Here is a 14,997-nt window from a genome sequence, read left to right as displayed (position 1 = left end):
ACGGGGAAACATCGCTAAAGCTTTAATCTTTTTACCCGTTACAGGTACCCTCCGGTCGCATAACCCGTACACGAAGGCGCCCCGTTTCACCCCTCTGGGCAGCGAAGGCTCTGCAACGCGCGCTGCCCACTGCCCGCCTCACGGCGCCGCTGCTCAGCCCCGAGGCGCCGCGGGAGGATGGAGCCCGCCCGCCCAGCCTTAGTTACCACGGAAAGCCTCCGGCTTTCTGCCCTGGGTGAAGGCGTTACTGTCGGAGCTACACCCAACGATTTAAAGTCTGTTTCATCTCACACTGTTGCTGGTGGAGGAAGAAAGCTGTAAGCGTGGAAAGGAAAACAGAAGTTCTGTATGATTATCTAGCTCCTGAGCTGTCGGGTACAAATAAGCTAATTGACATGAATTAATTAGCACACTTGTAACTCAGGCTTAAAGCTCCTGGTGCAGATAACGCTCCATCTGTGAAGGCTCGGGCTACCCGTTGGAGGTGCCTCCCGCCCGCCCCACAGAGCTGAGCGGCTCTGAGCAGCGGGAACGCCTCACCCCGGCTCCTGAGAGGGACAGCAGAACGGAACGGGCAGAGGGGCGGCACGGGGCGCTTAATAGAGAGCTGGGAGCGGCGGGAGCCGCGGACTTGGAGTATAAAGTGCGAAGAGAACGAGGAGCCCAGCTGGTGCCGTCCTTATCCCTAGAGGCAGTGCTTCTCAGGCCGCCCCTCGCCCTGCCCTCGCCTTAGGGCTGAGCCGCTCCCCTGGGGGGCAGCGTGGAGCGGTTGGTAAAGGCGGGCAGTTCAAACCCAAGCGAGGGAAAGCGGCTGCGGCCGCACGCGAGGAGCCGGTGTGGGTGGAGAGAAGCGAAGCAGCTTTTCACTAAGGGCAACGGGCCCCGAAGCCGGGCGGCGAGCTGTGGAGGCGGCAGGATCCCCGCCTTCCCCAGCCAGCTGGCTGGGAGGGAGGGCAGCCTCGCCCTTCGTCTCCTCAGGGAGCCCCGCCGACCTCCCCGGCTGCTCTCGGTGGTGGGGGCCTGTGGGGTCGGTTTCCTCTACCCAGCGGTGTTCTAGATAAGGCGGTGAAGCTGTGTGTTCGTGTCCAGCAGCCCAGGTGACTGAGAGAACCCCCTCACCCCGACACTGCTCCCTAGGTAGCATCAGTTATCCTCATCGCTGGTAGGTGGGTGTCACAGTGAAAGCACGCGTAGACCGAGGGGAAACTTTCTCAGCTGTCATCCCACTTCGTGGTAACGTTTCTTTTGTACCTCTCTCTTTTCTACTCGTGCCCCGTCTCACTTTAGGTTGTCGGTAAGGGATTAAATAGTACTTTGCGTTCAATACATTTGCTGTGGAGGATCTCCAATTGCTTCACAAATTAGGGTAAGTTAACCCCATCTGACAAAAAATTGAACAAAGATATTGATGGTGTTAGATCTGGGAGCTCAAAGAGCAGAGATTTCAGATAAAGTCATTTTTATTGCAAGTGTGATTTCTATTCAAATAGCTGATGAAGTAGCTCTGTATCACCAAAGCTTCACCTTTATCTGTTCAGTTAACAGGATGGCAAATAAGGACAGAAAACATTTTGTTAGAGGTGGGTTTGTACAGTGTGCATTACCAAGGAATGTAAGTTAGAGTCAAAATCGGGGTAACTCCATTCTAGAACTCACGTCTGTGGTATAGGTGCAATTTACATTGCCTTCTAGTAAACAGCATTCTTTCCTCCTCCTTTTTAGAATGTTTTTTAAGCCTAGTTGTGTCAGATATTATTCTAAGTCTAGTGTCCAAATGCAGTCCTTACTTGAGTTTGGATCTCTGAACATGAAATTCTTTGTTCTGAAAAGTGCCAGAAAGTTTGCTGTTGGCTTGTGGGCCAATTTGAAAACTACAGAATTGAATAAAGGTATTAGGGAAATTGAAAGGGCAGATATGCCTTTCATTCCTTCCTCTGTAACAGGCTTGATATGTCCTTGCTATGTGGCCAGTCTGTTCTTCCTAGCTTATCTGTTTCCCAGTGCCTAAAAGGAGCCTAACACTTCCAGCGATTAGTTCAAGATCCTCAAGTAGGAAAGACTTGGTTTTATACATCAAAGCTAGTGAATCAAATGTTCATCCTGATGAGAGTGCCTTATAAAACGGTAAACAAGTCTTTAAAAAGTTTTACTAGATAGCTTTTATGAATACAAATAGCATGCCATTCTATAATGGGATATGTCCAGCAGATCAGAAAGGCTGTCCTTTTGGTACTACAGATCTGTAAAACGAGACCTAGTGTTTAATTAAACCTTAACTTTAAGAAGTAATACATCCTGGGAGGAAAATGTTTATGAAAAACTGAGGTGCAAACTTGGGTCTATTGTAAAGAATTGTAAATTGATACTGTCTGCTCTGTCCATATTGCAGTGGCTTCCCTGTAATTTTTCAGACAAAAAAAAAAAAAAAAGCAAAATCAATATAGGAAGCTCAGAGGCTCCTCCTGCTGGACGTTGTCTCACTGACATTGTAGTTTGCACTTTTGCTTAAGGTTTCAACACTGCTTTTTCTTTCAGTCTGCTGTTCTGATCACCCCAATAACAGTAAAAAACCTTTTTTTTTTTCCGTGCGATTTTATGCTACTTAAAAACAAAATAAATACTTTGTGTTGTAGTATTTCAAATTTCCTCCATTCTCATTTTGTTGAATGAGTGTATAGCTTGTCTGTATCCAAGAAATGAGTAAAAAGCAATGAGGAAAAGCAAGTGCAAAGGTGAGGGACTAGAGCAAGGTGAAAATAATGTCCTCGTAGAGGTATATGGGAAAGGAAAAGGAACCAGGCTAAACTTGTCTGTCTTTTCTAATTTCTGCAAAAATTCTTTTCACTTAAGTTCATTCTTTGTTTTAAATCTATCTCATTTTATACTGTTATCAGTCTGGTTCCACAGACCTTTATGTCAGGTTCTCACAGTCTGTTCTCAAGTGTTGTGGTCCTCTGGACTGATATTGCAATCTGCTCTCTGTAGACAACAAAACAAAATGGCTGGAAGGCTGTGTAGAGGAAATGGGCCTTGGGGTGTTAGTTGACACTTGTCTGAGCATGAGCCAGTGGTGGTGTGCCCAGGTAGCCAAGAAAACCAATAGCATCCTGGCTTATATAAGAAACAGTGTTGCCAGAAGGACCAGGAAGGTGTTTTTCTCTCTACTCAGCACTGGTGAGGCTGTACCTTGAGTACTGTGCTCTGTTTTGTGCCCCTCACTACAAGAAAGACACTGAAGTCCTGCAGGGTGTCCAGAGAAGGGCAACAAAGCTGTGAGGGATCTGCAGCACAAGTCTTATGGGGAGCGGCTGAGGGAACTGGGATTGTTCACTCTGGAGAGGAGGAGGCTCTGGGGACACCTCATTGTTCTCTACAACTGCCTGAAAGGAGGTTGTGGCGAGGTGGGTGTTAGCCTATTCTTCCTTGTTGCTAGCAATAGGACTAGAGGAAATGATCTCAAGCTGTGCTTGAAAATTTGCTATTAGGAAAAATTTTTTTCTCTGAAAGGGTGATCAGGTGCTGAAACGGGCTGCCCAGGGTGGTGGTTGGGTCACCATCCCTGGAAGTGTTCAAGAAATGAACAGATGTTGTACTAAGAGACATGGTTTAGTGGTGAAATACTGGTGGTAGGTGGATGGTTGGACTGGATGATCTGAGAGATCTTTTCCAACTTCGGTGATTCTATGAAAATGTGTTCTATATTGCAATGATGCTACAGAGTGCCTTCATCATAGGTCAAAAATTGACCCTAGATCATCACAGGATTATTTCTTCCCCCCTTCTTTCCCTAAGAGTTTGGGTTTGCCTCAGCTGTATTTGGTGGCTTAGGTCCTGACTAGGTCAGTGCTGTTAATAATGCAGTAATATCTTAATGTTTGTTGTTTAAGCCACCTTTAAAAATTCCAGTTTTGTCTGGTCTAAAACTTCAGTGATGAATTCCAGATTTTTGTTCCAAGGGACCAATTCTCGAGGCCAGTAACACCCCACTGAAATCCGCCACTTCAAACTTTGAGACTCCTGGTTTTTTTTTTTCTTCCTGTGAGAACAACCCTCATAATAGCGTTGTTCCTTTATGTCTGTTGTATCTTGTGTGTATAAAGCAGCAGCCTATTGCTATTTGGGGTAAGGTAAAGAAACTCCACATTACTGGATGGCAAAAATCAATCATTCTGTATTCTTACAATTATTACCTAAATGCATGCATCAACTATTTATTTTTGGATGTGGGGAGAACATATAGTAGCTCTTGAAAACTTTTGTGCTTGCTAAGTTTATGTTGAACTTTCTATGTACGTTGTGAGAGATGTATAGATAATCAATAGACAATTTCCAAAATGTAAATCTTCAGAACACTTAGTTTATCCACGGTGCTGTGTGAAAACACATACCTTTACAAAATAGCATTTAAATATTAAGGCAGATGAGAATACGTTGCCTGTTTTGTATCTGGAGGTCAAATTTTATTCCATTTGAGTACTGTGGGAGCTAAACAATAGGGAGAACTCTAGACTTGTGTCTTCACAACTAATTGTCTCATTCTTTTTTTATATATATAAAAGGCATTTTCACACTAATTAATCTATTATCAGACCTCCTGCTGGTTTTTGAGAGCTACTGTTAGTGATTTCATGAACCGATAACATAACGCTGATTAAAAAACAATAACAAAAATCCGATGCTGTTGGAATGAGGGGGAAGCTTTGTCTGCGATTTCAGCATAAGTGGGATTCTTGCTACTGTGTCGCTTATTTAAAGCATTTTTCCTTGGATGAAAATTGGCAGATTAGGTAGCGAGCTAAAAGTATGATTTTGTCTCATGATATACTATGCATTGTAAGCTGATCATTCTAGCAACATCCTTGACTGTAGCTTATCTTTGTACTCACGTATAAGCACTGTTTCTATTAAGACCAATGAAAATACTTTTTTAACATGTATTGGTAGATTTACACATGGCTTTTTTTTTTTACTATTCTGCGTGTCTTTTAGTGACTACTTTCATTGTTTGTTTCAGAAATAACACTGCTGTCTTCGTTTACAGAGTTAAAGTGCGAAGCAGAAGATGTCAGATAGTCATTCAGTAACGTGCAATATTATTCAAAGAAATAGGTTAACGTCTCCCAGCAGCAGTTTTAAATGCTCCAGTTTTAAAGACAATCGTTCCACTTCAGTGTTTCTGGACAGCAGATGCAACGAGTCATTAAAAGATCCTGATGCAGAATATAAAGAAACACTGAGAGCAACAAGTTCATCTTTGCTACAAGAACACTCTGACCATATTCATCCAAACGACCTCTGTTCAGTGTCATCTATTGAAAATGAAATGAATTCTATCTCCTTATCAGAGAGAAGAGAAGCAAATAAGAGTACATATTTTTTTGAAACTCCGAAAGCGGGTAGAAAAGGCTTCTCCTTACGCAGGAGGCTGCTTTTATCTAAGGCTGGTGCAGCTGTGGGAAGCTGTGAAAAACAAGTTAGTTCTTCAGGGAGCAGCAGGAAAAAACTATTCTCTTCTGTTCTGAGCTCTGAAGAAAAACTGTCACAAACTGCTTCAGACTCTTTGAAAGATGAAAGTTGCAACACCCTAAGAGGTAGCGCTGCAGAAACTGAGGGCTCTAGTCCCAATTGCTCGAAACGGCGACTATCCTTTTCACAACAAAGGACTTCTACACTAGATGAGTCCAAATGTAAGGATCCCTCATTGCTGGAAACAGAATGTTTTTCTCCAATTGAGGGTAAGGAAGTTACTGCTAGTAACACTAATGAATTCAGTGAGAGTGTCCTTGTGAGTGTTAGTGAAGGGTTGCTTCAGACTCCTACTTTCAGTGTGCTACCTGAGGCCAATGATAGCAAGATCCTGACTTCTGTTGATAGTCTTGTAGAGAACTTTAACTTTGAACTGTGCGACGGAAACAATCCCTCTGTTAAGCTGACAAGTTACTCAAATATTTCAACACCTGAGGATAGCGGATATAATTCACTTCAACTGGACAAATCAGGAGACTCGTTGTCTGACCACGAGGGTTCTTTTCAAGAGAGCTTTCGAAAACGCAAAGAAGGTTCCAAAATTCTGGATATTAAAAAAAAGGCAAGAAAAATTGAACGAGTGAGAAGGTTGTCAACTCTTCGGGAACAGGGCTCGCAGTCGGAGACAGAAGACCATCATGGCAGTCCTAATTCAGCACATACATTAGCGGAAGGAAGAAGGTTTGTCACAGAAGACCATGGATTAGTTTTAAAGGAACAGATGAGTGAAGACTCAACTGTAAATTATGGAGATCTCTCAAGAACTCCAGCTCTGCAAGTAGTCCACGAAATTTGCTTGCAAAGACAAAGATCAGACAAAAATCAAGTATCGAAGAATACTGATGGAACACAAATAATTGCATTAGAACATGTTCTTGCTGGACTTATTGGCAAGAAAATGGGCCTTGAAAAATTAGATATTTTAACTGAATTAAAATACAGAAATTTGAAACATGTTCTTGCTATTGTTTTAGATGCTTTGACAGTGGAAAGTCTATGCAGGTAGGTACTGCTGCTGTTCTCCTGCCTTTTCTCTCTATCCCATGAAACTCTGAAAATGTTTCTGTGAATAAATAAGGGTGATTTCTGGAATAATGGGAAATGTCAATATATTTTTTGTGTAATCTAGTGGAAATTAAAAGGGGTTTGTCACAAGTAATCAAGTGGCTATTTCCATATAGTTCTAATAATACTTTGTATATGAGAATTAGAGGGGAAAAATAAAAGGGGAGATTAACAGACTTAAAACTATCACACTACTTCTAAGTTTTAAAATAAACATTTTTTTTTCAAACCTAGAAAGTCAGTTATTCTTATTATAAGTTTCCCAATCATTTTTCTTGCATATTTAGTTTCCTCAGTTATTTCTAAGCACAAAGACTTAAGAACTCAAAGAATATTGCTTAATGTTCTGGATTTGTTTGAAATCAATAGAAGTTGTCACTTTATTCAAAGAAATCAAGAATGTCACGTGTTTTACAAAAGGAATAGGTAGAAATATCAGGGCATAGATATTTTCAGCATACTTAATGCTTAGAAATATAAGTTGAGGAGCAAAATTAAGTGGCTTACATGGGAAGAAACATTTAATATGGCAAGCCAAAGATGTGCTGTGCTGTTCATACTACAGTTATTCACTAGATTCTTCTATGTGTTCTGTGTAATGGTGCAGAACATGTGAAGTTTGTTTTATGACAATGCAGTGGTATTCTGTAGTATATAGCAGTAGTCTATAAAATGACAAAAATTGTATGTGAAATCATGTGAAAATCTTAACAAGGTCCGTATACTGTTTTCTGTCATACTCTGAAGAATTGTGGGAGTGGATAATTTTTCATTCATTTGTTCCAGCATTTGGAAAGTAAGCAAAAACTGGCGTGAAATCATTGTACAAGATAAAAGTGCAGATAGGAGGAGAAAGTCATACATAAAACAGCTGAAAGAAGAAGCTGAGGTAAGGTTTGTCTCAAAGGTAATGTTTTCAGTGTTTTTTTTTTTTCCATGTGTTAAAGTATTTGAGACACAGGGGGCAGTAAACTTTTTAAAGGTAGCTGATAGCAGCAGTTCTAGCATGCTAACATGAGAATGTTGTTACTTTGATTTTATTGCTTTTCATCTGGTCCTAGTTTGAGTACTAGTGTTTAGACCATGTGATTTCCTTCCCCCTGTGCTCCTGAGCATATTTTCATCAAGTGATTCTAGCTTGGGATCTTTAAAATACCTTCTAATGCCCCTATAACATGGTATTTCTCATTTCACTCTAGTCTACAGTCAGTTAGAATTCTGTGCTACTTCCCGGTTATTTTTCAGAACTGCTAGTATCTTAGATTCTTCGTGGTACACTTGTGCCCATCAGAGGGAGATACAGATGGTTCTGAAGAGGTTTCTAGAAATTAAATGTATTATTAATATAAATATACATCTTCAGCACACAATGCTTCAGCATAATATTGCTTTAGCTGTGGCAAAATTTATGTTTAGTAGATATGTGATTGCTATTGAGATGCATTCTGTTTCAGAAACATGAGGACCAATAGAGGGTGATCAGGTGCAAAAGGCTGTTGGCTTGTTTACCTTGCTCACAGGACTTTGTTTCTTGTGGTTCCTATCTTGTCTCCTTACTAAATACAACTGTTTAATGGAAATACATGCACCATACGTATTCTGTTTCTAATGTGTTGTTGCAAGGGGAAAACTTAAGTAGCGAAAACGTAGCTTAAAACTCTAAAGTAAATAAAGCTCTGATTTACTCATCTCCCCCCCTTATAATTATCAACTATTACAGGAATACTTATTGAAAGCTGAAGATGCTGCCACAAGACTTAATGTTCTCAACAGATCTGCTCTAAGGCCAGTTCAAGCTCAAGCCAGAACTCCTGTACTGCAAACACCGCCCTCTTACACTGAACTTACGCCCAGGAGATGCAATTCTGTTCCCCAGACAACCAGTAGACAGGAAGAATACATGAAAGTAGGTAGCCAAGAAATTAATCCCTTTCAGTTCTAAGAAAATTCTCAATTATGAGAACTAACTTTTCTCTCCCTCCTTTTTCTACAGGTTGCTAAAACTCTATTCACTGATGAAGCTCTAAAACCCTGTCCAAGATGTCAATATCCTGCAAAGTATCAGTTGGTAAAGAAATGGGGGCTATGTAGCAGAGAGGCCTGTGCGTTTGAGTTCTGTGTCTTATGTCTGCATGCTTTCCATGGGTCTAAGGAATGTAATAGTTTATCAGCAAAACAGAAGAACAAAAAAGATGCTCCTCCAGGAAGTGCCCAAAGCAAAAGAAATTTAAAAAGACTCTAAATTTGTAAGGCATTCAAGTCCTTACATTTCATTCCTTTTTCCTTTCTTCCTACGTACTGACATCTTGGAAGTCTAATTTGATGTAGTTTTGCTTATCAAGATAACTTCACATGTATATATCTTAATTCAGTGTATTTTCCTTTTTGAAAAAAGCGAATATTTTAAAACATTTTGTTTTACCTGTCATATAGTAGCTAAGCACTTACTAACATCTTAATTATTCAATAAAGTATCTTAAATGTGGTTTTCAATATCTAGCTTACAGCATCTCATAGGTGTTTAAAAATGCAATTCTTGTCTTAATGACAAATTAAAGAAAATGTTTTTTAAAGAACATTTTTGGAAATTTATTTATTGTTCACTATTCTTAAAATAGTTACTTTAGAAGTTGTACATTAAAGTTCATATGATAGAAGTACTTCTACCTATATAAATGGTGATACCTCAAAAAGAATGTATTAGTTGTCTGAACTTTGTTTGCATAATTAGAATAGTAATTCTGTTGTTTTTAGACTCCATAGTGCAAGGCAGTAGAAGAGTAATCTAAATCAAGGTGTTGCTCCATTGATGATTGATTCTGCTGTTTTTTATGGTTTTTTCTTTACTTGAAAACTGCAGGTGACACAGCGTATATCACATATCTAAAAAAGATGCTGTATCATTCTGTTGTTGTAAACTTAGGCTATGTACTTAGTGAGGTATTACTTCAGCTTCCAGATACTGGTCATATTCATATTTTTGCTTGAATTAAAGGATAGAAATTATCCTTTCTCCATTTTTAGACTTAATAAAGAGAATTCACTGATTTTCATACTTGAGCTAAATATATGACCCTTTGCAGACAAATAATTCAGTCTTCCTCCCAGACAAAATTTGAATGAATGCTGACAGCAGAAGACAGTACTACTTACCTGATGGAGATACAATCTCAGTTTACTTCCCCAGTTGATGTTTTTCTACTTGGATACTCGATAGTTACTACTCCATCTTCATGGAGATATTTTTTATCATAAGCCATAAGCCTCTTTCAGGGTGTTTGTAGTCAGCGGTTTCCTCCTTCCCCTCATTCCTATCTTTTTTCTTTTTTTTTTTTCCCACACCATATGTTGTTTGAGACTTTAACTTCACTGTGTGCATTTGTAGGTAAGCCTTAGCACTGGGCTGTATTTAAAAGATAGCTTGACAAAATGGGCTTTCAAGTAAGTTATAAGATGCATACTTTTTCTTATATTGTCTCACAGTTGTCTCATATTAATTCCTATATCCTTTTATAATTTAAAAATTATGAATTGCAACTTCAGACTTTTTTCCTTCTATATTATCTGTTGATATTTAGGAGAAATGCACCAATATAGCTAACTTAAGGATGTTCTAAAGATATAACTTCCTATTTCTCATTTCTAACTATTGCACTTTTTGGTGCAAGCTAGAAAAATTCTCTCCGTGCAGTTTTGGTTTGGGACGAATGGTAAGTCATTGCAGAGAATGCAACAGCAAATGGGCAAATAGATAAATTGTTTGATTCATTTAGTATTTGTTTTTTCTTTGTTTTGAAATTTGTGTGCCAAGTCCATTTGAAAGTTAATTAGATTGGTTAATTTTTCATTTTTAGATATACAGTAGCTAAATGTGTATATTTCATACATTTTTACTAGTTTCTGTTAAAAGTTAAACTGATAAGAAGACGAAATTTCTAGGGCGTATAGTGTGTAACTTTGTAATAACCTCATGTGGGATTGATTAGCACTGTTACTTGTCATCAAGCTATGAAGTAAAATCGGGGATGGTAGTAACTGCAATGCAGAACGAGTGTGTCATACTGCTATGAATCCATTGCTACATCTTGCTTTGCTAAGTACTTATTGCACTTGGTCTCTAGCGAAAAGAAGAGGAGAAAGAATGGACCCTTAATTTTCCTACCGATTTCAAGGATACATTTATCACAGGTGGTGAGGAGATTTAGCTCACTATTCTGGTACGAAGTCTTACAGTCTAATCCAGAAATACATGAGGATTGAGCCTGGAGCTGAAAATGCAGCTTTTCTCAAAGAAGTTCTGTACCAGGTGCGCCTGTTTCAATCATCCACTTTTGGGTAGAAAGTCATATAGGAGCTTGGTTTAAGAATGACTTGTTAAGTATGCTTTCACTTAGAGGAATGAAGTCCGAAAAGATATATGTGAATTTGTACTAAGAGTCTGCATTTGCTAAATCCGAATAATTCAGTGAAAATAGGGCTAGTAATTTGTTTCTGGTATGGCCTGTAGTTGTTTTTGAAAGTGGTATCTTTGACATCCATAGCATCCATCCAAGAAGTAATAGACTGTAAGGAAAAATTACTTGAATCATATTTCACAATTTTAATTTCTTTTTTTTACTGTTTTAGGATGTTTAATTTTTTCTTTCCTTCCTTGAATCTTTCTTGAAAATCTCTCCTTGAATCAAGTGCCTCTTGTTTAATTAGGTTTATAATGAATATTACAGTGCTCTGTGTTCAGGTGAAATGAGTTCCTTGCTACTTCTGTTCTAAGGGTAATGCTCCTCTCTCTCCACAATGATTTATTAATTTTTTTAAATTATATTTATGCCTTGACACAAGGGAGAAATATGATAGTGATATACTTACTATGTGGTTAGAGGATGTTTGTGGACCAGAAAGCCTGTTATAATTACCTAGTAGCCTCTAGCAGTTTGGGTGAAAGAAATTGTTGACGCATACGAAGTCTTCAGGGTAGGAGAGTGGAAGTAAATTCTCGATGTCCTATTAACATATATTTTTCTTTATACGTAAACCGTATTCCTACATTAGTCTCTGTCAGGTACCATTGAACTATAAAAGTCCAAAGTTGAATAGAACAGCGGAGGAGAACATAGCTTCTTACTTTGTAAAGTAAAATAGTTTCAGGATGTTTAGGGTTTCATGCCCATTATCTTTTTTCCTACTTGGCTGAATTAATTCTTAGAGTCCTTATGCTGGTATTTGCTCAGTACTGCTGCAGCTTTAATGACTAAGGTTTGTCATGTGCTAACACTCCTTTCCAGCATAGAGAAAAAGGATGCAAATGTGGTCCTTAGGTGGAAGCAATAAGATGATAATGGTCAGGAGTTTCCTGAAATGTTTTGCCTATTCTCCAGCTCCAGAATTTTTTCTTACTACTGACAAGGAGTGAACTATCTTTCACTCTGAAAGACATGCTTAATGAGGCTAAAATTAATGTGTAATATAATTTATATACTGCTGAAAAACTCATTTTTGCCATTCCCATTTCTCTTCAGACAGGCATGTTCTGCAGTGGGAGGAGCAATTTGCCTACAAAGGATGTCAGTACAACTGTGTTTAGATTTCTGAAGGTGATGATTTGAGCTGAAGCTGTGGGTTTAAATTCTGAAAAAGAATTCTTAGAAATGGCCATTTGCTGCTGACAGGCCTTGCTTCAGCAGTTATACCTCATAAATCTCTATTTCAGGGCAGCAACCATAAATTTCAAGTAGTCTGTGAGAGGGAAATTGAAATGACTGAAGTCTCTGATCATTCATTCCTCAGAGACATGGAACTTGGGTAAAATTGTTATAAATCTTTTGAGTTGTTTATATAATAAAGAATGTTACTAAGTTTTACCACTGTAAATCTATCTTAGTTAATTACATTAAGGAGCTCACCAACATCTGTCAGATTTTCCTATTCCAACACATTGGTTATTTGTTAAGTATACTTTAGGCAATTCAGGGTAATTTTAATACAAGTAATTCCTTTTCATTCTGTTTTCATAGGTACATGAAGAAACATGAATGTCAGATTAGGAAGGGACTCCTGCTTCCTGCAGTCTAGTGCCAAGCTCTTGCATCAATTTACCAAGCATTGTCTTAAAACTGGATAGAACCTTGTCTAATTACCTTTATACTGAAGATCTATTCCAGATTGCTCTACTAGTCACTTAACCATTTGCCTTTTTTTCAGCACTGCTATTAAATAGCTATTGAAAAAATCTATTCCTTAACTTTGTCCCCAAATGTCCTCTCACCCTTCAGATTATTGACAAAACAACCTGAAATTTAGTTAATCTTTTAGATGCATCCTCTGTTCCTCTGATTGTCATGCTGACTCTTCACTGTTTCCATTTGAATCTGTTCTTTGAACCTATGCAGCTAGCATCCCAGGTAAAATCACCTCAAGATCTTGAATATTAGTGCTTTCCTTTCTTTCCCAGAAATGCTTGGATGGACTAATACACACTGAGCAGTATTTCTTTTATATGGCTTCTTCACACTTGCATTTTAGTCACTAGGTGTAGTGCTAGGTATAGTACTTCTACATTCTTCTCTCTCAATTTTTGAAAATATATCACTTTCTTCAGTAAATTCTTACTGAATATTAAGAGAATTGTAAGGGTTCAAAGGGGCCTCTGAATATCAGCCAGCTGAATCCCCCTGCCCCTGCAGGTTTTCCTACAGCACAGGAAAGCGTCCAGGTGGGTCTTGAGTATCTCCAGGCAGCCTGTTCCAGTGCTCTGTCACCCTCACAGTAAAGGAGTTCCTTCTCCATGTTCGTATAGAACTTTGTGTTGCAGTTTTTATCTGTTGCCCCTTGTTTCTGCACACCACTGAAAAGGCTTTGGCCCCATTCACTCGACTCCCAGTGATGACGCTTAACCTGTTGCAACCTAATACTTCCTACTGCTAAGACTTTTCTTTCTCTACTTCAGTCTTATAGTGATTTAGTGTTTTCTGTGTTCATGTTGTCTATAAGTGCTGATTCTTTATAGTGAGTCTTATAGGATCTTTTGATGCAAAACATACGTCTGGTTGTGCTATTACTTGTCAGATGCTTCAGCAAAATCTGCCTGCTTCTTTATTTTTTATAGTTAAATGAAGACAATGTTTGTTTTATTTTCCATGACTTCTTGAGCTCCAGTTAGTTGAATTACTCCTTGTGAAAAGGTTTAATACTTCTCTTTTAAAAAACAAAATGCTTTACTCTGAGTTTTGACAAGTCTGTACAGTAGTGGAATCTGCCCAAACTTGGAAATGTAAATGTTAGTACGGCTTTATTGAGTTGAGTGCTACTGGATACATAAAGACACCAACTATTCAACTGAAAATATGAATGAGATGGAGTTCTGAATGAACTTAAATTTTGGTGTTAAATACTAGAAGCTTCATATGAAAACAGATCTCTAACTTGGAGATTTGAGTTTATATATTAAGCATACTCCTACTTTTTTCCCATGCATTATAAAAGTAAGTCTGAAATCAGTTGTGGAAGGGTTGCTGAACAGTCATAATTCTGTGGATGCTTTCAATTGCTGGTGAATGGGAAGCTGTGCTCTTCTTCAATTCTGGATTATAGTGAAGATCTAATCCCACAAACTGTTTAAGCTGAAGCACTGTGACATGGCTGGGGCCACCTGAAGTATTAGAAGGATCGTCATTTCTGGCAAAAGGTGGACAGTTAGCAAATGTTAATCTAGTCTCTACTCTTACTTCCCAGCTAAAATTACATTATCATTTGGAGCTGCAAGGCTCTTGCACAATTAGAGAACAGCTCTGCAGTGATCTTCCCACTTCAGCAAATATATGTCATCCTAAATTGCTTCTGCTGAGTGGAGGACTCCAATCTCATGTTCACTGAGCAGACGCACACAAAAGTTCCCTAAGTCTCCAAGTGTGTGTGAAAAATATTTGGGGCCTGAAGAACACGTCTCTTAGAAATGCTTCGTTGTGGCAGTACGTGGTGGTTAAATAACCAATATATTGGTCACTGAGATCCAAAATAAGTATCTTTCTCTGGTTTGAATCCAGTACACTTACCTGGTGCGTGGGCTGATAGGTGCTACACAGATTGTAGACAAAGTGAACATTCTGTCTTTGTTTTTAAACGCAGCTTGATTCCATTGAGAATGTTCTTGGGTCTTTTGGGGGGAAAAAATAATCTACCAGAAAAGCACTCCCACAAAGCAACAGTATTCTAGGGTCGGTGTTTCATCCTTTCTATGTACTTTGCAGAGTACAGAATGTGCTGTTGGGATGCAGTTATTGTCTAGCCTTTCCGTTGAAGATTTTGTCAAACAATGTTTCAAGTCTTTGAATCCAAAATGGGCAAGCAACAAGTGCAATTTATTTTCTGAAGGGCAAGGTATGGGTACTGTTTTGTGTTCTGAACAGGAGT

General features: G+C 38.9%; 1 protein-coding gene across 2 annotated transcripts; it reads left to right on the top strand.

Moving 5' to 3' along the window:
- Nucleotides 1-454: 454 nt before the first annotated feature.
- Nucleotides 455-10,195, top strand: FBXO43 (F-box protein 43). Of its 2 annotated transcripts, none has more exons than XM_040696368.2 (6): nucleotides 455-1,162; nucleotides 1,288-1,366; nucleotides 5,042-6,528; nucleotides 7,378-7,480; nucleotides 8,312-8,497; nucleotides 8,585-10,195. In XM_040696368.2, exons 3-6 carry the CDS (start codon nucleotides 5,063-5,065, stop codon nucleotides 8,831-8,833), a joined length of 2,004 nt encoding a protein of 667 aa, XP_040552302.1. In that variant the 5' UTR covers nucleotides 455-1,162; nucleotides 1,288-1,366; nucleotides 5,042-5,062; the 3' UTR covers nucleotides 8,834-10,195. The 2 variants fall into 2 exon arrangements, with proteins under 2 accessions (XP_040552302.1, XP_025003830.2); XM_025148062.3 differs by having other exon boundaries at nucleotides 455-1,166.
- Nucleotides 10,196-14,997: the final 4,802 nt, after the last annotated feature.

The sequence above is a fragment of the Gallus gallus genome, chromosome 2 (assembly GCF_016699485.2).
Source record: "Gallus gallus isolate bGalGal1 chromosome 2, bGalGal1.mat.broiler.GRCg7b, whole genome shotgun sequence".
NCBI lineage: Eukaryota > Metazoa > Chordata > Aves > Galliformes > Phasianidae > Gallus > Gallus gallus.
The sequence above is the reverse complement of the archived record's forward strand: the minus strand, read 5'-3'. Positions and strand labels throughout refer to the sequence as shown.